The sequence below is a fragment of the Lissotriton vulgaris genome, chromosome 6, assembly GCF_964263255.1.
Source record: "Lissotriton vulgaris chromosome 6, aLisVul1.2, whole genome shotgun sequence".
Classification (NCBI taxonomy): domain Eukaryota; kingdom Metazoa; phylum Chordata; class Amphibia; order Caudata; family Salamandridae; genus Lissotriton; species Lissotriton vulgaris.
In genome coordinates, this window is record NC_141694.1 from 1,277,780,016 (window position 1) to 1,277,804,892 (window position 24,877).

At 43.7% G+C, this 24,877-nt stretch overlaps 1 protein-coding gene across 1 annotated transcript in view; it reads right to left on the bottom strand.

The window, feature by feature from the left end:
- PEX7 (peroxisomal biogenesis factor 7) overlaps positions 1-24,877 on the bottom strand; it is a 1,199,560-nt gene that overhangs the window by 635,410 nt on the left and 539,273 nt on the right. The window contains exon 6 of the mRNA XM_086927402.1: positions 19,718-19,824. Coding sequence (XP_086783528.1) covers positions 19,718-19,824 — 107 coding nt within the window. The remainder of the gene's footprint in view (positions 1-19,717; positions 19,825-24,877) is intronic.

Below are 24,877 nucleotides of genomic sequence, written 5' to 3' on the forward strand. Positions count from 1 at the left end.
CTCGTGGGAGAGAGCCTAGCACCCAGGACAAGGAAGGCATATGAAGGGGCGTTTCAGGCCTATTTAGCCTTTTTAGGGGCAGAGAGAGGGGGATTTTGGGGTCAGGAAGAGTGGGTAGTACTTTTTCTGATGTCCTTACGTAGGGCTGGGAAATCGGTGGCTACGGCCCAAAGGCATCGTGCCGCCATTTCCTTTGTTGCCAGGGCCCATGGCATCCTGGACCCAACAGCGTCTTTTACAGTACGAAAAGCGCTGCGGGGGTGGCAACGCCTAGAGGGTCGCAGGGTGGACGTAAGACGACCGATAGGTTTAGATAGGTTGTCCCAGTTACTCGCCACACTCCCTAGCACATGCTCGTCCCCTTTCGAGACCTGTTTGTTCCGGTCTGCATTTACGCTGGCATTTCACGGGGCTATGAGAGTTAGTGAGCTGGTTGCAAGGAACAAACAGGATGTGACGGGGGGCCTGTGCAGGGAGCATGTTCAGATCAAGGGTGATGCGATGGTTGTCTCCTTTCTCAGGTCCAAGACTGACCAAGATGGGAAGGGGGACTGCACGATCATTCGCAGGATCCCCGAGTCCTCCATGTGTCCGGTACAGTGCTTAGAAGATTACCTAGCACGAAGGGTGGCATCATGGGGGGGGACATTGTTGAGGCATATAGACGCCACCCCGCTGACGAGGTTTCAGTTTCAGCGGGTGCTGGCAATGGTCATCGCCACAGCGGGCTTGGACCCGGGCGAATTTGGGACCCATTCCTTTCGGATAGGGGCTGCCACTGAAGCTACAGCCAGGGGTCTTAATGTAGAGCAAGTGAAACGTGTGGGGCGCTGGTCCTCCAATTGTTATAAGAGGTACGTGCGATTGCACATGTTGTGAAGCTGTAAACATGTAATCACGCTTCTTGTCTTTTGTTTGTTTTCAGTTGCGCAAGCCTACGCGGCAGGGCGGACTGTGCAGTCGACCCAACACCGGGCCAGCGGTCGCACATCACCGGCTGTGAAAAAGGAGGTGTGGGTCGTGGGCCACTCATACGTGAGACGGGCCGCAGACGTATTCAAAGCAGGTGATATGATTCACGTACCTGGGGAATACGGGTACAGAGTGTCCTTCTACGGAAGGGGCGGTCTCTGTATTGACCAGTTTCAGGCATTCTTTGAGGGTTTGTTAGAGCGGATAAGGTCACCGCCGTCCATAGTCATAGTACATTTGGGGGGCAATGATTTAGTCACCACCGGTAGACGACTTCTCCTGGAAGCTATGCTTTCCACGGTAAGTTGGTTAGCAAGGAGAGTTCCGGGGTGTATAATTGCGTGGTCTCATATGATCCCACGAAAGGTGTGGCGGGGGGCTATCTCGATCCCTGCTTTGAATCATTCCGTTAAAAAATTGAATAACAAAGTGAGTAGGTTGTTCCGTTCCAAGACATTGCATTCGATCTCGCATAGTTGTGTTAATGATGACAGTATGTATTTAGGGGATGGTGTGCATTTGTCGAGGGTGGGCAATGAGTTACTCATAGGAGACTTCCTAGCTTGGTTAAAATCGTTACAACATGACCTTTAGGTAGGAGTTTTGTGGGGGGTCCGGATAGCCGGTCAACTATCCGGACCTGTGGCGGTAAGGTCATGATCGGTGAGCACTAATTGGTAGATCCCTATGAGTGGGCGTCACCCAACACGGATGGGAGCGCTCGGGGGAGGTGGCCATTGGCCCCTCAATGGGGAGGCGGTCCCGTCTAAGGGCGGGTCGCCGGAAGTTAAGGAAAGGCGGTCAAGGCCCCTTCCTGTGTAGGAGGGGTTACAGCCCCCTCCTGAGGAATTTCCCGGGGCCAGGGTCATCTGCGACGGCAGATGCGGTAAGTTGTGTGGGGTGGGGGGAGGTCCACGATACCTTCTAGATACCACACACAAGTATTCGAACGACCTTTAAATGGCGTCGAGTCTTAAGTGCCCCCGTCAAGTCAAGGGAAATTGTTAGTAGTTGCACTTGAGGTAAGCCTCTGTGCTGTCGCCCTTCCCAAGTGGGAGGGGTAAGTCTGGTTAGGGATCTTGACACCGGTTATGACCTTGCCGTTGGCCCTTAAACGTTAGGATGTACAATTTCAGTGTTTATAGAGAATGTTCTTTGTAGGATGCTAGTTCGGCTAGGAGAACCTCTGTATTAGTGAATATGTTAAGATTAGCCAAACATCGCAATGTGATAATGAAATTGTACATAACATGAAACGTTTAATGTTTAATTTTTTGTTTTAATAAATACGGCCGCGGGAGGGTCACTCCCTCCCACATCCAAAAACTTTGAAGAACTGTTTCCGGTTTCCCTTCTGTTGGGATCGTGTTGAGAGGGGGTGGCGGGTATCTCAGCCATATGGAAAGGGGCGACCACTCGGTCCCCCCGAACGTATGGCGGAGTGCCTCGATCCCCCCGGGAAGCCATTTTTTGGCGGGAGGCGCGTCTCGGCTGGTATGCCCGAAGCGGCGTAGCCGGGGCGCGCTCTTTTCCCGCCCTAGAGTGGGCTGGCCTAGACACCAACGTAGCCAGCCCCGCCCCCGGGACGGGCAGGGGCGGGTTTACGCCCGCCCTGAAGACGGATAAAAAGAGAAGCAAGACCAGAAGACGTCCTCTTGTTCTTGTGCTCCGAAGCTGCACCTCCTCGCTACACGTGAGCTCGGGACAGAACGAAGAGCCAATTTTGACCCACCCACCAGCCCCTGAGGACAGCAAGTTGTTGTGCAATAAAGTGAATTTGCTAAGTATGCTTTTGCTGTTTTCGTTTACAGGTTGTGAAAGTATCAGTTTTTTTTTTGTTTATCATAATAAAGTATGGTGAATATCGTTTAGGTCGTTACCATTAAAATGACTTGATGTAGTTTTGCAATTTTAAGCATGCTCTTTCGGTCGTAGCGACCAATGTTTTCATAGGTTCGAGTAAGAATTGTCGTATTTATTTTTTGGTAGGCGGTAAGGTCATGATCGGTGAGCACTAATTGGTAGATCCCTATGAGTGGGCGTCACCCAACACGGATGGGAGCGCTCGGGGGAGGTGGCCATTGGCCCCTCAATGGGGAGGCGGTCCCGTCTAAGGGCGGGTCGCCGGAAGTTAAGGAAAGGCGGTCAAGGCCCCTTCCTGTGTAGGAGGGGTTACAGCCCCCTCCTGAGGAATTTCCCGGGGCCAGGGTCATCTGCGACGGCAGATGCGGTAAGTTGTGTGGGGTGGGGGGAGGTCCACGATACCTTCTAGATACCACACACAAGTATTCGAACGACCTTTAAATGGCGTCGAGTCTTAAGTGCCCCCGTCAAGTCAAGGGAAATTGTTAGTAGTTGCACTTGAGGTAAGCCTCTGTGCTGTCGCCCTTCCCAAGTGGGAGGGGTAAGTCTGGTTAGGGATCTTGACACCGGTTATGACCTTGCCGTTGGCCCTTAAACGTTAGGATGTACAATTTCAGTGTTTATAGAGAATGTTCTTTGTAGGATGCTAGTTCGGCTAGGAGAACCTCTGTATTAGTGAATATGTTAAGATTAGCCAAACATCGCAATGTGATAATGAAATTGTACATAACATGAAACGTTTAATGTTTAATTTTTTGTTTTAATAAATACGGCCGCGGGAGGGTCACTCCCTCCCACATCCAAAAACTTTGAAGAACTGTTTCCGGTTTCCCTTCTGTTGGGATCGTGTTGAGAGGGGGTGGCGGGTATCTCAGCCATATGATTTCGAGCCAGACAGAAGCAGTATCTAGCTTTTTATTTGGAGCTCGAAGTACAATCTTAATGACATTGTAAAAAGAGTTCTGGAGACAAGAATCAGAGCCCGCAGGCATTAAAACTATTCAATAACTTAAATAGTAATATGCTTAAAAGGTAGTGTACCACCATTTTTCAGTTGTTCAAGATGATCCTCATGTAACGCTACTGGTGCTATGCAGGCACTCCGATACCCAATACCGGGTTATGTTTGCGCTATATAAAACTTTGTAAATAAATACAAATGATTACCAGGTGGGTCATGAACAGTAAGTGGCACTGCTTGGAGGATATTTAGTCAGTTTCTTATATTGATTTGAATGCTTTACACGTGTTGCGAATGTCAGAGATGCACAGCAATGGGTCGGAGAGTATAGCCAGTATTTGGTGAAGCAATCAGTAGCATGCCTGAAGTGTGCAATCTACTATTTGGGGTATGAGCAAATTGGCAGCTATCGTAGGATAAGCTTCTGCTTAACTGATTACTTAGGTAGCATCCTTTCTGCCGGGGAGAGGCTGTTCAGCTGAAGGAAGCACAAAAATATGGAGGTAGAGAAATGCAAGACATAATAAACACGGTATGCGTGGCTAAAACATGATAGGTGGCAAGCTGGGATGTAGTAGGGTGTATAGCTATCTTCTGGTGTCCTTCAGAGGCGAGGAGGCTAGAAACAGAGTATATAGTGTGGATGTTCAAAAGGAGGCAGGCAAGGTGCAGAGTAGGCTGCTGTAGTACTTTCAGCTGGCTGATCAACAGTGCATTGATCACTGACACTTTATATTAGCAGAGGAAATTGTTGCATGCTCCAGACTAGTAAAGAAATATAAACCACCCGGACTGTTTCTTCAGTTCACTTTTATTTTTGGCGCTTGCCCATAACTTTGTTGTGCACGTGGTATCAGAGATTGTGGTGTGCGTAAAAGTCACTAACAAAAGTTTTATATCATGTACAACCCTCACTTCTTTAAAGAAACATATGTAATGACGTTTTTAGGGGTGAAGGGAACACAAGCAGGGCAGCCACCAGTCTTGACGTATACTGAAAATAGGCAATTACCCCTTTTTGCAGGTCTCTACTCCATAAAAAGCACAGTGACTACAATGTTTGAGGCAGGAACTTTGAACAAATGTAACTACTGAAATGTTATTACGCTGCTGTATTTCTTCGAACATGTAATCGAGTCTGTCGCAGAGCCTACGTTGACCAAATAGTAACAGCATAGGTAGGTTTGCTTTTTAATACATTATTAGCGGTCTGGCTCATAACCTATGTGTGTATGGACAGCGCACGAAGCAACAAGTTTCCGTAGTGGCAAGATGTTAAACTAAACCCAAGACACGTTTTTGTGGGGTTGTAATTTATTTCCTCCAACATCCATCTGGAAGATCTAAGCACGATCTGGAATAGATGCGTGTTTAGTAAATACAGCCGGGGAGCACAGACCCCCTCGAGTTTTTAAAAAAAATGAGAGACTCAATATTGTGCATTATTGAAGAGGTACTCAAATATCAGACAACTGATAACTCTGATGATGTAGCAGAACCCAGGGTTTTCAACAGTACACTGAAAACGTTTACTGTACACAATTAGGGTTTGCATTTCTTGCAGTGTACTGCACGATCCACTCAAAATGCAACTCCGGCTGTATCTTAAACTGTTTTGTATCAACCTACAAAGGTAAGGTTGCGCATGAGCTATAGATCCTGCTATCCCTGGACTGGCCTCCTCGTTACCACCCACATTTATCAGTTCAGTGTGCGCACACAACTACACACCATGAAAGCACAAAGTGACTCTCAATGTCGCCTTCAGGCTCACTTCGGAAATTATTTTTGCAGTTAAAACAAAAATTTAGGTTTAGGTGTACAATATTCCAGATATCAATCCGTCCGGTATGGCGAGTACAGCAACCACTGATTGCTTAAGAGTAACAGCGTAACCCTTCTCGGAGCTCTTAATATTCTATTATCCATTCAAATCGATAGCCAATTTCAGAGTCTGTGGCCCAAATCCTGCTGCTACCGCAGGCTTTGTTTCAGCAAATAAATATTGTTCCTGACAGCCTAGTTATAGCTTTGTTGGGTACCGAAAAGAGCCACAAGGAGCTCTGCCTTTTCTAAAGCCTGATGTACGAGCCGCCAAACTTAAGTTCTGAAGAGAATATTGCGGTGGTGTGGGTCTCCAATGCCACTGCGTAGAACTAATTATTTCCCTAAAACAAGCATTTGCAATGCAGAAGGCATCGGAATGCAGGGGGAGCGCACAGAAAGAAAGTGTGGTTTGTAAAACATTTGCTATGCAATAGGACTCGCATTACGCAAGACCTATTGCATTGCAAACGGGAGTGCGGGCAGGCGGGAGAAAGCACAACCACGACGGGGAGTGCAAGGGAGAGGTGCAGGGGGCCACAAGAAGTCATGGACTGTGGCAGGGGGAGGAGGGAGGGATGGGAAAAAAGTAGTCTGTGCAGTAAAGGGGCCAGTAGCCATGGAAGGACACAATTGACGACATGGCCGTTATGGGGAGGGACTAACAAGCCTAGAACCAATCGGAAGGTGCCATTTGGGACCTAAGCCAATACAAAAGATGGGCGGAGAGTGGGTGGAGCTTAAACAAAGCTTCCACACTATCGTGTATATACTGCATGTCTCACCAAGACAGCTCAAGCGCTGCCTGGGCAAGACCTAAAAAGGAGGTCCTTGCAGAAGTCACCCTGATTCGGTTTCCCTAAGTCAGGGGTCTTCAAACTGGGAGGGGTGAGGGCCTAGAGGGATCTCAAATGATCCCAGGAGGGGGGCCAGGCTCTGGTCAAAAGAAGCATTATGTTGCTAGCATGTCTTTGTTTTAAGCATAGACAAATGAGCACGAGTAAACCGCTCTGTAATCGGCCATCACTAACATGTTTTGTATCAAGCTGGAAGTATGTGTCAAAAGGGAAGGGACTCCACCCCCAATAAATACACTTTGGATACTTTCACACTTTACTAAAACCTGGCTGAATAGTATGTTTGGCATCATTTATTTGATTGCATTTTTAAAACAGTAACATAACTTAACTGTAATGTTTAAATAAGTCTAGACATATTTAAACATTGTTAATTTATTAGAACAATTGTGAAAAATTTGGAGGGGGGCCCGATGATTCTTTTATTTTTCACCAATTGGACGTGGCATTAAAAAGTTCGAAAATAACTGCCCTAAGTGGTCTGAACCTGGAAGTGTGTTCATGAAGGATAATGTTAGGTTCCACATGGTTTTGGACCAGGTGCGAGACCTCCCGCCCCTTGATTTTACATGGGAAAAGGAGTTTCATCAACGAGTAGTATTTTTGCATCTGTTTTTCTGGTTTGTTGCTAATGTTGTTATAGCATAAGTGAGGTTCTCTGAGACAGTCTCCTGCGAGGGGAATGCACTAGAAAGATGAACGGAGGATCCATGGTGTCTATAGCACTCACTATGAGTGACCTGGTAAATGGATCTGACTCCCTGTGGATCACTGCTTGCTCCCCCCGATCCATCCAACACAATTCCCAAAGTAGAAGTTGGCTATGGGGACAGCGTCCCTTTTGCAAATTAGTTGTCACCTCGTTTGAGGTGTGGGAAGCTATTCAATGGTTTACAACTCCAACTGCGGCCACAAACCAATCGTACATGCATTCAAAATTTGAATTAGGAGGGGAAACCCTATTTACGCCCCCTCCTAATTGCAGATGGAGTAAAAAAAACACTTTAGTGAGTCAGACAAGCATTTGCAATGCAATAGGTCTCGAATTTATGAGAGCTGGAGCTATTGGCATTGTAAACGACAATGCCTTTTATTTATGTGTTGTTTTTAAAACAGATAAATAAAAGGCATTGTCATTTAGATTAAATGCTTGCAAATGCGAGACCTATTGCATTGCAAATGCGTGCTATACATTTTTTTAAGCATTAGGAGAGAGGGTGTTCTGCCTGCAACAGCTATTTGCAAAAATAGTGCTCAGAGCCTGTAATTAAAGCCTACCGAGTACCTACACTTGGAACAGGGGGTGTTGCCATGGGAGGTTACAACATGAGACAAGGCCCTATCAAGGAGGGACTACTAAGCCTTTTGACCAATGAACAGCCACAGTTTATAGAGGACAATGACACAGACAATGAACAATGTGGGCGGAGTTTCAAGTCCCTATCTCAATACAGCATGCCTCGCAGAGCAGTGCATGCGTTGCCCAGACTCGACCTAAAAAACCTTTCTGGCTCCCAAAACTGGTTTAGTACATGGACAAACATGTTTTGCTGTCGCAATCCATGTGATTTTGCAAAGCACAGCTTTCACAACTATAAAATTATTTTTTACATCTGGCCCAAAATAAAGATTGTGTAAATGCACATTACCATCACTGAGGTTAGGTGGATTGTTTGCTGTGCGGGTAATCTACTGGGGCACCTATACAGGAACAATGCAGTTGGCGTGACAACCTAATACTTAAGTAGACTTCTAGAAAGAAACATGTTTGTGAAACCCTGAAAAAACTAATAAAATCTCAGCCATTTATAGACGTAAATATAAGATGGGCAAATCCAGCTTTATAAAATAAAATCGTTATCGGGCCTCAAAAATTCAAAGCTCCCATCAACAGGATCGTCTGTTTCAGGGCTTGGGAGGCTAGTGGCAGCTCTGTGACTTCTTGTTCTTGAAAAAGGTAGAACTTCAGTTGAAGTCATTTTTTCAACCAAATTTGTAAGGGCCCAGCAGAGGCATTTAAAAAAACTATGGAAGGCCCCACAGCTCCAATTTCAATATATTTCTGTTTCCAATTTGTGAACAATGATATCAAATAACAGTTGTGGCACCTTGCACCATTTCGTAGGTATACATTACCACATGCAACTTTGCAATATACAATATATACTGAACTCGATAGGTGCCCTAAAGACCATACTAGTGGTAGAATGAACGTCATATAAGTACTTATTACACAATATTCGCTACTTGTTTTTTAAGTTCTCTTAGTTCAGTATAAAGAGCAGCACTGAGCCGGTTAGCTAGTGCTATGTTCACTTACCAAACACCACCTCTGGCAAATGTACTCATCACATCACCATAAAAAAAGATTACAAAAAGTCTTTCACACCACCAAGTTAAACTTTCTACAACGGACTTTGACAAATCTGCTGCCTTCCATGGAATATTTATGGCTTTAAAATCTGTCCTAAACTTTATTTAGAATGATTGAGAAGAGCTGCAGAACAGGCTTGTGTTCCTAGTAACGAAGACATGGGCCCTTGTGCAAGAAAGCACAATGGTGCCTTTGACTGCTGTTGGGGTAATAAAATACTGCAATTAACAGGGTTCAATGGATTCCCTCAGGGTTTTGGCCCAAGTGTCACTGCACCTGCTGTACTAAAGGTAGCTACCTCCGAGTACATCTTGTAATTATCTGTATCAGCACTGCATTGCTTATACCCAAAAGCTCACTTATGCCATTTTTACCTCGCCTACATGGGCATAACCTCGCCAGCCGGGTCTGGTGGTTTAGGGGACTAATGCGTCCACTGTAGGGGCCGGTGTTCGACCTCATGGTCACAGGTTCAAGTGACTGCGTTTCCACTCAGATTGTCATCCTTCTGAGATCGATAAAATGAGTACCATTGAGTTGGGCAACACTAAAATATGTTATTCAGCGTCAAGATACCCCTCTGGATGAACGTGTGCTTTACAAATACACATTATGTTATAAAACTCTCCCAATTGCATTTCATAGATTTTACGGAACCCTGCAAAAGAAGAGAAAAGTGGAAGCAACAGAAGACTGAGAGATATTAAAGACATAAAATTGGATATTTTAAAATTAATAAATTCGTCTTGCCTTGTTAAGCCTCTAGCATTCTGGAAGAAAGATAGAGAAAGCAAACAGCAGTCTACATGTTATCATCATTTTCTGGAGAACATGACTTTAGGTTTCTGTGCATGCTTTCAAATTCTATATTCACGAATTCGGTTTTGACATAGACTGTTTTATGTTCGTGAGATTCTTGTACTCGTTGGTCCTGTCTATGTTACAAGAATGCTAGAGTTGAGGTTTGTTTTATTTGTTGTTAAGCCTAAATTTAAATATATTAGAATACGTGTGGCATGCTAACACCAACATCCAGTATGATCAGGGCTACCAAAATAATGCGATTGTGCGGCCGTGGCTACTTTTGCATAGTTATGAATTTGCCACATAATACACCATCTGCCACATAATTTGCAGATTTTAACAAAACATTTTTTTATTTCTAGCTCAAACGGTTCAAAAGTGACAAAACTTGCAGCAACATGTGCTCCAGCCCAGTGGAAGGTCCTTTCCAAAACTTGACCGGTCAGCTTTCTGTTGCTTATTGTTATATTTGAGTCTTAAACTGGAACTAATGGGCTGCAGCTAATGCCCAGATAGTGTTACCAAGTTTAATAATGATTAAATAATGAAGTAATACTATTATAAAATGTGCTGCATTATGCTGCATAATTTGCCTTTTGTAGATGCATAATTTACTCAACCATGCCGCATAAAATGGCCCCCTACTGCCACGTAATTCCAATGCCGAGTACTATGCACAGAAATCCATGCACGCTTTTGCAAAAGCACCTAGGAGCACAAGGTAGGCAATTGCGATTCCTTAATTGAGATTATTAAGGAATCGTAACTATGGAATCACAATTGCCTATGCATGTAGGTTTCGCTAAAATATTAGCGATTCCTACATATTCCTTTATTGCGAATAATAAATTGCGATTCTCAATTAAGGAATAACTAAGGAATTAAGGAAGTTAAGGAATAGCCTAGAGGCCCATAGGAATGGTTGGGAATTGCATGCGCAATTTGCAAGTACCAAATACGCACTCGTAAATTGCGCATGCAATTTCAAGGGTGCAAGGGGGCCAAAAGGCCACCCGGATGCACCCCCGAAATTGGCATGTGTGCACATGAGGCGCACACACATGCCCCAAGAGCATGTGTGTGCGCCACATGGCACTTTGAAAAAGGCACTTTTGTGTTTTTCAAAGTTTTGGCAAATTACCATCAATAGCGTTCCCTAAATGCAAAGTCGCTTTTAGGAAAGGCTTGTTGCATCCCAAAGAGGGAATCGCAATTTGCGATTCCCTAAATGCATTCACGATTTAAGTAATCGCAAATTTGGCGATTACCTATTTTGCGAATTTGCATTTGGGTTGATGCATCCCACATGCCAAAATACCGGTCACAAAGGGGCCGATTCTGTGAATCGGCCCCTTTGCAACCGGTATTTTGGTTGATGCATGTACCCCATAATGCTTAATAAAACACACTTGCTGATTCAGGGCTCACGACTGCAATGTCTATTCATTAGTTTATATAAGCATTAAACCATCACTATACCAAAGCTAAAAACAATCCGCATGAAGTTTTACCTTTCTCTTACTGTGAGTGTACAAATCTAACTGCAGCTGCCAGACGGGAAAATAAGATCTACCATTGAACTTCGACTGGTTTCAGTTAATTCAGGAGAATAAAGCATTTTGCTGAAATTAGGCACAGGGTGTTTTAAGTTAGGTAGTGCCCTTTTTGGTCTTGTGCTGTTTTATATCCTGTTTGGTAATATAAAGTGTAGAATTCCCGTACTTCATTTAAAAGAAGGTTCTGTATAGCTGACAAGCGAGAAGTCAGTGTTAGGTCTCAATGTGGCAGCGGTATGTAAGAATGTTTTGCGACCGAAATGCGGTTGTAAAACATTTGCATTTTACCACCTACTTCAAGAAGGTGGCAACCCATTTGCAAATGCTAAGGTGTCACCAAGGGGCTTCTTTCCCTTTGGGAATGATAGCAAAAATGTTTTTTCAGAGCAGGCAGTGGTCCCATTGACACTGCCTGCTCTTAAAAAATTAAAAGAAAACTTTTCATTTTTAAACAAAACCTTTTTCCCTTTAACCTCATCTGTGTGGTGCAGATTTACCGCCGGTGCTGGGCCCTAATGAAAACGGGCGTGGTCATGACGGAACGGTTCCGTCATTAGCACAGCTCGACCGATGCTCATGACGGAACCGTTCGGTCATGAGCATCGAAGGGGTTAAGGAAAATGGGCTACATTTCAAAATAAAAATGATTGCTTCATTTAAAAGCATTCACAGACATGGTGGCCTGCTGACCCAAGCAGGCCAGCATCCCCATGATTTTAGCGATTCCTAATAGGTCGCAAATTGCGAACAATCTCATTATTATTCATGAGGTGGGTCGATTGGCAACCCACTGAAAATCGCTAAATGAAACTCTATGAGTTTCATACAGTACTAATAGCGATTACCTAATTACGATTTGCAGAGAATAGCAATTAAGTGAGCGCTATTTCCAACAATGATACCTCTGGCCCTACGTCTCTACACTGCACATATACTATTAGAGGATGTGTAGGATAAACACACACTGGTAGCTATCGTATTTACCAAACCATGATTGGAAGTTAAAAAAAAAAATCTGATCCCATAACCGTTTTCTACACCGACATCATAGCATACCGGTCAGTCTCGCCAGACGGGCAACTATCAAATAAACCATTTTCAAGCATGCGGTCTTTAGAAATGGGAATGCCCAACTCCTTTGAGGGTCGTATATTCCTAATTATTATGACACCATGGGCAGAAAATAAATATCTAGTGTGCTGCAATATTTGATCAATTGAATATCTACTTTTTAATTACTGGAGATTTAGCCAGGCAGACAAATATTTGACAGATTGTCGCAAAAATGCTGCTTTTCATAATATCTCTGCGTTTCTGAGTCCCAGAAGATATGCATCGAATTTCCAGTTCACCTTTCTGTAAAAGCTTCATTAAGAACAGTTAAGGCAATAATCCTTTGCTGACATTTCATTTTCTGAGGAGGTTTGTTCTGCAGGGCATTTTTTCGTTTTTTTAGTAAGTGCGCAGTCAATTTTAAAACCTATCAGAGAAAGGGAGCTCGGACAGAGGACAGAGCACACCTTGTTGTAAAACATGCCTTTAAATGGGCATTTTCAGACTCTGCTTTTCCGTTCTCCAAAGACTTGTGTTTTGTTCTGAGTTCCTGGGCGGATGCAAAAGTAATACAGGTAGGCAAATGCTGTCAAACCTTAGTCCTGAAGATGGTACCATTTAATTAGAGCAAAAAGGGATCGAAACGTCGACTTTTGTTAATGCTTTCACAGCCTAACCATTGTGTTTCAACTTGTGTCTAGCATTTCTTTGGCAATACTTTAAATTGTAACACTGAGTTAAAAGTGGCCAACATTGCTCAAATTTGCCTGTGAACCCCCTTTTCCTTGTATGTTGTTTGTATGCCTTAAGTACGGTACAGGATTGTGCCTTCTAACCAATTACCGTCTTCTTATCTTTTCAAATAAATACCCTGCCCGGCTGGGCAGTGGCAAATATAGTCTCCTATTATGGCCTATATTATCTTGTTCCTGTTGATTCTGATAAACTAAGGACCCTTGTTTTTCAGAGCATCAGTACAAATTAACAACACCATATTCTACTGCATTTTATGTGCATTTACAGAGCCCATGGCAGCACGTAGGCATCCCAGCGCTAGTAACGCAACACACAGTCCACCCATATGCTCAGGAGGGCTTTAGTTATCAAACAACCATGTTTTAGGAGTTTTCGGAATTTAAGTTTGTTGTTGGAGACTATCTGTGAGTGGGGGAGGGTGTTCCATAGATTGGCCACCTTCAAGTCAAAGGAGTGCCCAACGCTTTTCGCTCTACATATGGGTGGGACAGTGGCTAGGCAAGCATTGGTGGAGCGGAGGGATCTTTTAGGTGTGTAGTGGGAGATCAGAGGTCTGAATATTACAGGGCCTTTTACTTGGAATGCCCTATAGGCTTTACATAGGGCTTTGAATGTGACCCTTTGCTCGTCCAGTAGCCAGGGTAGGGTGTGCAGGGCCTGCCGGGCAGAGTGGTGTCTAGGAATATAGTCAGCAGAGCTCGGGCTGATGCGTTCTGCACCACCTGTAGTTTTTTGGTGACCGATTTTGGAGCTCCCAGGTAAAGCAAATTTCCAGTGTCCAGGCGGGAGAGAATGAGTGCCTGGACCACAAGCCTTCTGGATGGGGAGGAGCAAGTGTAAACTTTTACGGAGAATTCTGAGAATGCCATAGCAGTATGTGGAAAGTTTTGTGGCCTTGGCATCCATGTCTAATGATTTCTCCAGCCATACCCCCAGGCTTTTTATTAACTGCCTAGGGGGCAGGGGCTGTGCCTAAGCTATCAGGCCAACCCAAGTTGATGTGGGGATTGATGTTATTACTCAGTACAATGAGCTCTGTTTTCTCCCCGTTGAGTTTGAGGCTTGAGTCTGCCACCTAGCATTTTAATATCTTTAGGCAGGGTCCTAGTGCAGGGGAATGGAGGTCGTCCTTGGGTAATAGAGAACACAGTTGGGTGTCATCAGGAAAAGGAACCCAGAGATATCCGAATGACAGTACTATAACTGCAAATGGACGCATGTATATATATCAAGAGTGTTAGACTCAGGCACAATCCCTGTAGAACTCTGCACCTCAATGGGAAGATGTTCGATGAGCAGGATCTATCAAAGACTTGAAAAGTCCTGTCCTTCAAGAAGGATGTAAGCCATTTTAGTGGCAGGGCTTTAACATCTGCACTGTGAGTTCTGTTGAAGAGGAAGTCATGGTTTACTGTGTCGAATGCTGCACTAAGATAGAGGAGGAAGATGGCCGGCATGCTGCCTCAATAAAGCAGTATTTTTGACTCCATTACTACCACCAGCTGGGTGGTTTCTGTACTATGCTTAAGGCGAAAGTCAGCCTGGGTGGGTGAAGTGCATTGTTTGTTTCTTAAAAATCAGAGCAATGCTAGTTCACATGTTTCTTTATCAATTTACTAAGACCAAGCAGCAAGCAAATAGGTCTGTAGTTTCCTGGGCAAGGGAGTCCAGGTTATTTTTTATTTTTTTTGGAAGGGATTTGACCATGGCATGTTTCCGTGTGGGTGGCTCTATTCCTTTTGCAAGAGACAGGTTGTTCATTCACAACATCAACGGAAAGGTGAATTCAGCTGCCTTAGCAAGAATGTGCAGTGAAGCTGGGTCAAGCGGGGAATCTGACTTGACTTTACTGAATAAAAGTGTAAAGCTATCAGGATGAGATTGGGGAAGTTCACCAAGCTGATTTTCTCCACTTTTTGGTTACTGTTGATTTGGCTGTGACTGAGATCCTTGCTAGGTTCAGGGAATGTGAGGTAGATATCAGTGATCTTTTTTAAGAAAGAACTTGCAAGGTCAATGCAGTGTGTTGCAGAGGGGTCAGGAGTGACACTGTCTTTCCCAATCTGGAACTTTTCACAAGGGGCATTATGGCGCTGTTGATCTGTGCTTCATAATAGGCTGCTTGTGCCTTTTGGATTTCCGAGTGCTACCTCCTTATGGTTCCTCTATATACTGAGTTCTCCATAAACTCTCCTCCATTTCCTTTCTGCTTTTTTACAACACTTTTTTAACCTCACGAGATGGGCAGTATACCAAGGAGCAGATTGGTTCTTGGTGTGCCATAAGAGAGTTTTATAGGGATGATGTGGTCCAGTGAGTGATTTATCCAGTAGATAACATTGTCATTCACAATCTGAGGGTCCTCGCCTAGATCAGGTCTGGTTCCCCTAAGGCTAAACCTCCACTTATCGAATAAAGTTTTGACCAGCTGCGGCCTCTCCAAGTGAATGGACTGGGGGGTGGGCTGTCGCCTGGGGTGTTCACAAGGAAGGGGATCAGGTGATGATCTGACCACACTACTGGTAGGGGGTTAAGAATGTTGAGGTGGAGGGAGTTTGAAATTATGGGGTCAAGCAAGTGCCCTATCTCATGTGTGGGACCAGGAACTCTTTGAGCCATTTCTAAGGCTAATAGATCATTTAGAAGCCCTGTGGCTATCAGGCCTGCTGGCTTTTCTAAATGAATGTTGAAGTCTCCCAGTAAGGTAAAGTTTAACTTATTGAAAGCCCGGCTAGGAATTATATCCGGGAGGGCCTGGACAAAGTGGCTGGATGGCAGGGGCCTATAGAGGAGCACCCCAGAGAAGGAGTAGGGAGGAGTCAGGCAGATGGCAAATGCCATATTCTCACAGTCAGGGAGGGGAATATGTTTGTGTAGACATTTAAATGCATGTTTGAAAATAATAGCAATCCCCCTCCATTCCTATCTGGTCAATCTCCTTGGCATATGTGGTAGTTTGACGGCAGGGCTTGGGTAATATTTGGCCCAGCGTCTGCGTGGAGCCAGGTTTCCTCTAGAAAGCAGGGGCGGCTTCTTCACATGGGCAGAGGAGCGAAGCACCACCGCTTTCTCGCACTGCGAGAAGCAGAAACATAAAAATACAATGGTATAAATACCATTTTAAGTTTCGGCTTCTCGCACTGTGAAAGAGCACAAAAAGGGTTTGGTTGGGGGCAGGCGGGTAAGCGGGTTGAGGAGGAGTGGCTAGCCCACTGTTGTGGGTGCTGACAGTTTGGTCGGCCCCACTTATGCACACTCTTCCATTTTCCCCATGTGGGCTTCATGCAGCCTGCATGGAGAAAATGGCATCCCCATAGAGGCCTGTGCAGTAGGCCTCTACAGACATCGTGTACTTTTACTCTTATTTTTTATTTGATTTATGTCCTCGGGCACACTAATAATCTGTGCCTGAAATTTGTGTGATTTGCACTCTTTTCCATCCCACTACCTCACCTCAATCACAACCTTCCCCACCTTTATTCCCTGGGCACTGCAATGTTGCTAATTGTGTATATAATTGTTATTAAGTGTCTTTTGGTTTGAAATAACCTGCGACCAATCTCAGTGTGATCAAATAACACTTTGTTTTGAAATTTACTTTGATTTGCCTCGAGTTTTTTGTTTCACATTTGTCTTGACCACTACCATTGTTAAATACTGGGACCCCCCTTTTATATACTATATATTGCCCAGGGCCCAGTGATTCCGGATTTACCCTCTTTCTGTAAACTGTGCAGTAGGCGTGGCAGCCCATCACAACGCTGTCATTGCAGCATTGTGATTGGCTTAGGAGAGGAGAGGGCGGCTGCCTGCTTATGCTTCCTGTGAGCAGAGAGAGGAGACGCAATGCGGGTCCGGCGGTGAAGGTAAGTTTTTAAAAAAAATTACGTTAACCCCCCACCCTTCCCGTGCGACTCCCTACCCGCACGACCACCCCACCAGCGAGTCATGCCGGCCGCGACTGCTAGAAAGGAGAAGAGCTTGAATATGTGAGCAAGCAGGGATCTACAATTAATCATGTACATACATCAACTAGTCGTGTTGCTACTGTAGATCTTCCTATGAGGGGTGAGAAGGGGGGAGATAGAGCACATCCTGCATTGCAGTGTCTTGTTGTAAAGATCAATTGAGTGGAGGCACTCTTCCTTGGTTGTTTCTCTAAGAGCCCGCAATTGTGTGGAAGAGTAGATGAACTTACTTGAAGAGTAGATGCATTTACTTGAAGCATAGACATGCCATGTAGTGTAGATGTCATCTGCTCATGACTGCACTGACAGTCAACACACACCTTACATTACCTTGTCCTGCAGACCACATTAGATATAACTCTGTGCAAACAACACAGCACAGATATGCCATGTAGAGTGGGTGTTAACAGATCGCGACTGCCCTTCCCACTAACACACACTGTACATCACCTGCCAACAGCACCACTGAGGCAGGAAAAAAAGCAAACAAAAAAGGTTGCGAGATGAAGGGATAGAGAATGCAGAAGAGAAGCTGATAGGAAAATAATAGAATAGAAGAAAAGAATGAAAATAGAGTTGTTTAAAAGACGACTAACACAAGGGTAAAAGTGATGAGTGGTGATTGGCAGATGAGAAATAAATAGGTTCTTGCTGTTCAAATGAAATGAAACGGCATAGAGGTTACTGTAAAGAACCGAGTTTTATCTGCAGGTAATGGGTTCCTGTCATTTTGACGTAGTTAATGGGTTAATATACTATCAGAAGAGACATATATGTAACCTTCAAGTCACATGTTCTTATCACAACAGCAGAAACCTCAGAGGGTACGGGTACCTACAGTGGATATGTAAGGTTTTCCGGTAGGCTATAAACTGCAATCATAATGAGAAACCTCTGTGGGTTATTGTCTTTTCTGCAGAGATGTGAGACTAATGTATTTTAATAGGTTTAAATCACAGTGCGATAGATCAGTGAGATCACAGTATACAATCGCAATTAGACGGATTAGCGGGTTAGAACATCCAATGTAGATATCTGCATGCAACCTTTATGTCAACGTTCCAATAATGCCGAGTTAAATCGCTACGAGCAGCAAATGTTACACTTAAGAGTCCCTACGAGCAGCACATGTTACACTTAAGACCACCTCAGACTCAGATCACCAAATGTTAAGGATCTACTCCACACCTGGGGCCCTCTTCCAGCCTTGCCTGTATGACTCCTTCCTTCACTTGTTGTTTGTTGCTATTTATGCCCTACATGCGTTATTCGGGCCCAGACGCGGGTCACATACTCACTGTGGCACAGGACTCGAGTTATACTTTATTGAGGAAGAATACATAGGCCGCAACCACTCTGGGATTGCCTGTGTTCCCGTCCGGAGGAGATCTTGCTTTGCAGTTTGGGTTGCACTGTTCCTATTTCAGCAAGACCAAAACTGATAGCAGATGACAGGGTTTGCTTTAATAGGCCATAGTGGGCGAAAAACTATGGACTCGAATGGTTCCCATTTGATCGAGAGTAGCCAAGATTAATTCAACCATTCCATCATCAATTGATGCTTGTTGCTGAACACAATTCGATAGATCAGCAGGTTAGTGCGCCCGGCATAGAGATCTATGTATAACCTTTATGTCTTTGGGACATCCTCCCCTCTAGACACCACAAGACTATGGCCTAAGGAGTTGGGGGATTTCCTGTCCCATATCGCTAAAAATCTTAGGTTCAATGGATATGTCGCTCTCATTTAAAACACACATGCAGGCTATTTCCACCACCAGTTATTTTGTTCCTAAATCCCTCAGGAAGACTTTGAAATCTCCCTCTGGCTACCCGGAATGACATTGTGCATGTATTAATTACATCCCAAATGGATTATGTCAATGCACTCTGTCTGGGACCCCACAAAAGTTGGTAAATCGTCTGCAGCGTATCCAGAATGCTGCGGCACATCTTGTTTTAAACATTCCCAAAAGACCATACAATACATACATACATACATTACATACAATCAGTTGGACAAGGTTTGAAACAACTGCAAGTCAGTTTAAGAACGAAATGTAAAGCTTTGACATTCACCTCCAGGGAATTCCATAGAATCGGTCCATACTATAGTCAGGAAAAGGTTTTTAGATGTTTTCTCTCGAGGGCCTTGCGCTCTGCCCTTCTAAATTTGCTATGTATACCTAAAGTGACTTAGAGCAGGAGGTAGGTCTTTCTCCTTTCTTGCCCCTAGGCTCTGGAACTCATTACCTCATTATCTTCGTTCGATCCCCAAGGAAAGCATTTTTAAAGCGCAGTGTAAGACTTTTCTCTTTTGTGAGATGTAACTAGCTTTCTATCTTTACCCAGCGCTGGGACAATTTGTTTTGAAGCAGCCACTTCACTCTATAAATTCTACTTCATTCACTCATTCATCAAGGTACCAATCTAGCTGAGATAGTCAACTGTCAGAAGTAAAAGTCACTCTTTAGTTCACCTCAAATTCCCAGAGCCTAAACCACTCCTGGGGCCCTCTGTGAGCCTAGTGTAGCCTCGAACTGACCATAAACTGATTCCTTTGTGAACGCCAGCAATTCGGGGCAGATAACTTCACACCTATGCAAATCATTCTGAGCCTGAGACAGGAGGCACTTAGCTTTTACACGCCAATATAATATAAGTGTTGTTGGTCTAGTTATTAGCACTCCCAAGAAGCCATCTTGTCCATAAGACCAAAAATGAAATACCTCATCGTATTTACACCAGTCACAGCTCAAAATCTCTGCTTCGTGGGCCGGAATGACCAATTTTGATCCTGGTGACTTCACATCCCAAATTCTTAAAGTCTGGTCACCTAAAAATATAATAAAAACGTAATCAGACAAACCTTTATTGGTTAACCGAAAAAGAAAAAACAATTTCAAAACAAAGAGCACATGTTTCATTTACAAAGGATTCAACAGCGTAAAAGTAGGGGATTCAACAAAAGTCATTTGACAATACAGGAAAGAAATGCCAGAAAGATTGCTCACTCATCCAAGTGCACGTCCCTGACATTCCCTGTGATCTGCAAGTGGTCAAGTTGGTTCCCAAAGCCAACACACCCTTCCACCTTTGAGATGTAAGTAAATAGAGGTAAACTCTGTACCATTAATAGGAATACCTTTGCATGAAGTAGTAGATAAACAAGCTGTTATTATTAATATAGGCAGTGTCATACATTAGACGTTAAACGAATGTGTAGATAGGTCAGAAAGCATATAAAGAGCATAGTCTAAGTATTACAGAGGCGCAGTTGTGCCACCGTAGTTAAGACTGTCATCTCACTCCAAGGGAAATACTTTTGTTATATCTTTAATAACAAAATCCATCCTATAGTGCAGGTCGCAATCATAACATGATCAAGACCATGTGTCAATTTTTTTTATTTTTTTTTGAGTTTTATCTAGCTCGAACTAGACCCTAGACATAGGGTATCAGAGCGCTTTATAGGAGCACCAGTTTCGTTACAGATGAACACATTCATTTTTGTTAGGCAGGGGGAGATTAAGTGATTTGTCCAGAATCACAGGAAGTTGAGCGTCGTTGCCGAGACTCGAACCCGGTTCCCCAGGTCCGAGATCGACCGATCTAGCCGCTAGGCTACTTCCTCTCCTGTCATATAATTATGGCCCATGGTTTCAGTACACATACCTCGACCTATGTGAGTGAAGATCACACTCTGGCAGTCCCAATCACATGCCCGAGGAAAGAGTAGGACTACTCAAATTTTAATGAACGAGGGATTCGGAGACAGGCTAAGATTGCATGCTTCGACTTTAAGGACCCGCAGCTACATGGGAAGTTAGTAAAATTCCTGTTATTAGTAGAATCTAAGCAAGGATCAGCTACACCTCGTACAAACACAAAAAATACATAAGGATTTTAGCCTACGCAACTGTAATCCGTTAGCATAGATATTGGATCCTCTTCAGAATAAACCGAACAAGGGCACCTTTTACGATAGAGACTTTTTAGTTTTTAGAAACGTATTCAACTTGTTTTAAATATATGACTTTTATTAATGTGCATTTTTGTAATGGTTTTAATAAATCAAAACAATAAAACTACTTACTTACTTACATGCTCGAGGCATAAAATAGGTCAGTAGAATATACAGTTTTTTTCAGTTTGCACCCCGTAAATGATCGCACACATAAGGAACCACACACACACTCATGACAAAAGCCAACGCCCTGGAGGTCTCAATCATGCTTTCCCTCCAGACATCAATATAACATATAGTCTTTCACTCGGCACCCTAGAAGTGATCAGAAATATTGGGAACCACATGCACATTAACTTTCAGCATGGGAAAAGTCAACACAATGGCTTTCCCAATTGCAGTATATAGATATATATAAACTAACGACACGCATGGCTGGCAACATCATAACGCACATCATGGCTGTCTCAGTCACATGTGAGTGCCATACATGCAATATCTCACTACTAAAAATAATCTTTCACTTTGGAAGAAGGGAATGATAGCGAAAATTAGGAACCACCAAGAACTGTTGCTGGTATAGGCTTCAGAAATACAACATTCTAATTCAACATATATTATTTAACATGTTTTGATTAATAAAGAAGAGAGGAGTTGGCCTAACAGCTAGGGCGGTCGACCTTGAATCTGGGGAACTGGGTTTGAGTCTCTGCAATGACGCTGAACATCCTGTGATTCTGGGCAAATCACTTAATCTCCCCGTGTCTAACAAAAATTAATGTTGTCTCATGTAACAAAACTGGTCCTATGTAAAAGCGCTCTGACACCTGACACTTCGTGTCAAGTTTGCACTATATAAAACCCTGTAAAATAAAATAAATAAAAAATAAAACACAGAAACTTAAAAAATAACAATATCTTATCTACTTGTAACTAAAACTGGTGGTCCATAAGGACCGCAGACTTTTATAGGATCAGGTGGCAGCTGTACTTAGAGAGAAAGGGATAAAAATGTCTCCACTACTCACTGTCATTACGAATGGGGCATTAGAGATGATGATTGTAGAACATATTCTCCCACTCAATGACATGTTTAGCACCTGAACACATTGTGGTTTGACACATACTGCTGACTATATAAAACCTAATTAGTCAAATAATAAAAAACAAAAACAAGACATTTTGCTAATAAAATAACCCAGTTACAAAATTCTAAGATTACAGCACTGAACCAATAACAACTGACGTTTATTTTCAAAAGAAGAAAAGGTAATTGTCCACTTAGAAAAAACGCCTTATAGTTGACCCAATGTACTCGCCTTTGGCAGGGGGTTTGGCTTCGGGAGGTTAGTGAGTTGCGGGGGTTTAAAATTTGGGACCTTATTGGTACCTCCCAGCTAGGGAACGTTTGGACAAGGCTCCATATGTTGTCCTTCCAGGAGCTCCAAACTCGCTATTCCTTACACTCATCCCAGTTTTATAAATATTTTCAGTTGAGACATGCCCTCCACAAATACATCAAGGATGACACAAGGATCCCCGAATAAAGCCCCACTGAGGCTCATACGATGATGGGAGACTTGGGTGGGTGGTCTCCCGCATTTACCCCACCCTAATTAACAAATCTCCCACGTCCCTAGACAAGCTGAGGGATCAATGGGTGGACTGGGTGGGCCCCCTTGACGAGGTAGACTGGCATGATGCCCTTATGGCCCCTAGAATAGTCACCATCTCCGTCAAACTCAAGCTGATTCAGCTATACTATTTACACGCTGCGTACCTCACTCCGCTGCGCCTGCATCGAGCGGGTTTGCGCCCAGACGCGTCGTGTGCAAGATGTAACTATGCCCGGCCGACTTCCTCCAAATGGTTCGGTTGTGCCCCCGCTAGGGGCAGTTCTGGGGATCCATTGAAGTGGCGCTAACAGAGGTATTGGGCTGGGAGGTTCCTCATGACCCACGTCATTCCTTGCTGGGGATCACTGATGGGCTGGATGGGTCAAGGAATGACAAGCTGTTTCTCAACACAGCTATGATGGTGGCCAAGCAGGACATTGCGGCGGCCTGGATAAGCCCTGACCCACCTACCCTAGAGCGGTGGCCAAGAGGGGTAGACTGGTGTGCGACCCAAGAAAAAGCCTTTTACAAAGCCAAGGGGTGTGCCAAGAAATACTGTAAAGTGTGGGGGAAATGGTTGGAGAATGTGGAGGGTCCTGATTAAACTGATTCCAAATTTTACCTATGTAATTTTATGAGGATCGTGATTGGGGGGTACAGTGCTTGTGTGAATGAACTTATACTGGGGATTTCCGTGTATTGGCTGAATTGTTTACAAGTTTTTAAAATCAATACATTTTGCTTATCAAAAAAAAAACGCCTTATACTTCATCTGTCACTTCTTGTGTAATTCAAGCACACACACTGAAATGAAATTAATCTACATTTCTTTTTACGGTTTCTTAAATACATCTCACCACAAATTCATTTACATTCTCATATGTAAATAAATACATTCACAGTGCACCTCACCCCACCAAAGTAGAGCACTATCATTAGGTTTATCGTCTTTTTAAAGGGACACATTGCAGCATCACTCTTACACAGGGACAATAATTATAAGATCGGCCTTTGAGAACATGGCTGATAGATGGAGTAAACGTGAATCATTGCTAAAGGATATGTTCAATGACGATGCAGGAATACAAGAAGGAGCAGGGTGTAGTCAGATGTCAAGAACATTGAATACACCAAAACAGCGACTGAGAGAATTGGAGCAAGCCAGGGTAATGGAAGTAAATAATTGGTGGGAGCGTGTCACTCTGAAGAAATACATTGAATGCAAGCTCATTCCAAGGGGGCTACACATTTTTGTCCTACCAACTCTCAGTGACCTAGACCCAGATCTATTACTCAAATGACACCACAGAATGCTCTATGAAATTAATAGAGACTAATTCATACAGAGAGGAGACTAAAAACAGCAATGGAAAAGGTTGCAGCTTTGGAAAAGTCCCTGGAAAAATTCTTTGAAACAGCTGAAGGGAAGAAGGCTTCAGAGGAACTTGAGAATAGATTGGATAAACATGAAAAGAAGATCCAGCTGAAAAAGGTGAATTTAATAGAGACAGAGTTTACTACGCCACTGATAGAGTTTATGCATTTGCACAAAGCTTTGATTCAAATTTCAAGAAACAAACTATAGAACAGATCCAAGCACAGGAACAACACAGAATCTCAAGTGTTGAAAGCTCTGAGGTCTGTTCGGGGGATGAGGGAACCCAGATGGTCAGACCGAAAATGGATTTTCCGGGGGAAATGCGGCTGCTGCGCATGACGACGAGGGGAAGAGGAAAAAGCTTTCCCCTCCCAAGATCAGGAACGGAAGAACAAAAAGAACAAGGCGCAGCAGGAAAAGGCAACAAAGTGAGAAGAAAATCTGCCTAAATCTAATAAATCAATGGGCTCAAGTAGAGTCCCAAATATGCACAATTAGTCATAAACCCACGTGACTAGTCCTAATCACAACATCAGAATAGACATATTTAGAAAAATAATTTAATGTTTATTTTTTTACAAAAATCGAATCAATGTGAACAATTCTAATACATACATAATAAATAGTTAACTCATTCAACCCAAATCCCGCACATCGCTTCAGACAATCAAATCCAACCACACATACTCATATGCTCTTCATTTATCCTTTACACACCGCAGCCAGTTTGCCAGTTGTTATAGATGAGTACAGGTCCCATAGGGTCTCAAGAAGGAGTAGAGACTAGATGGAGAAATAGTGGGACAGTCTTCAAGCGCCAACGCGCGTTTCAGTGTTTGGCCTGGACTTGGGCCACACCTATATCAGGGCACACAATGGAAGGGAGGGGGACAACAGCACACATCTGAAATATTTGAACAAGACAAAC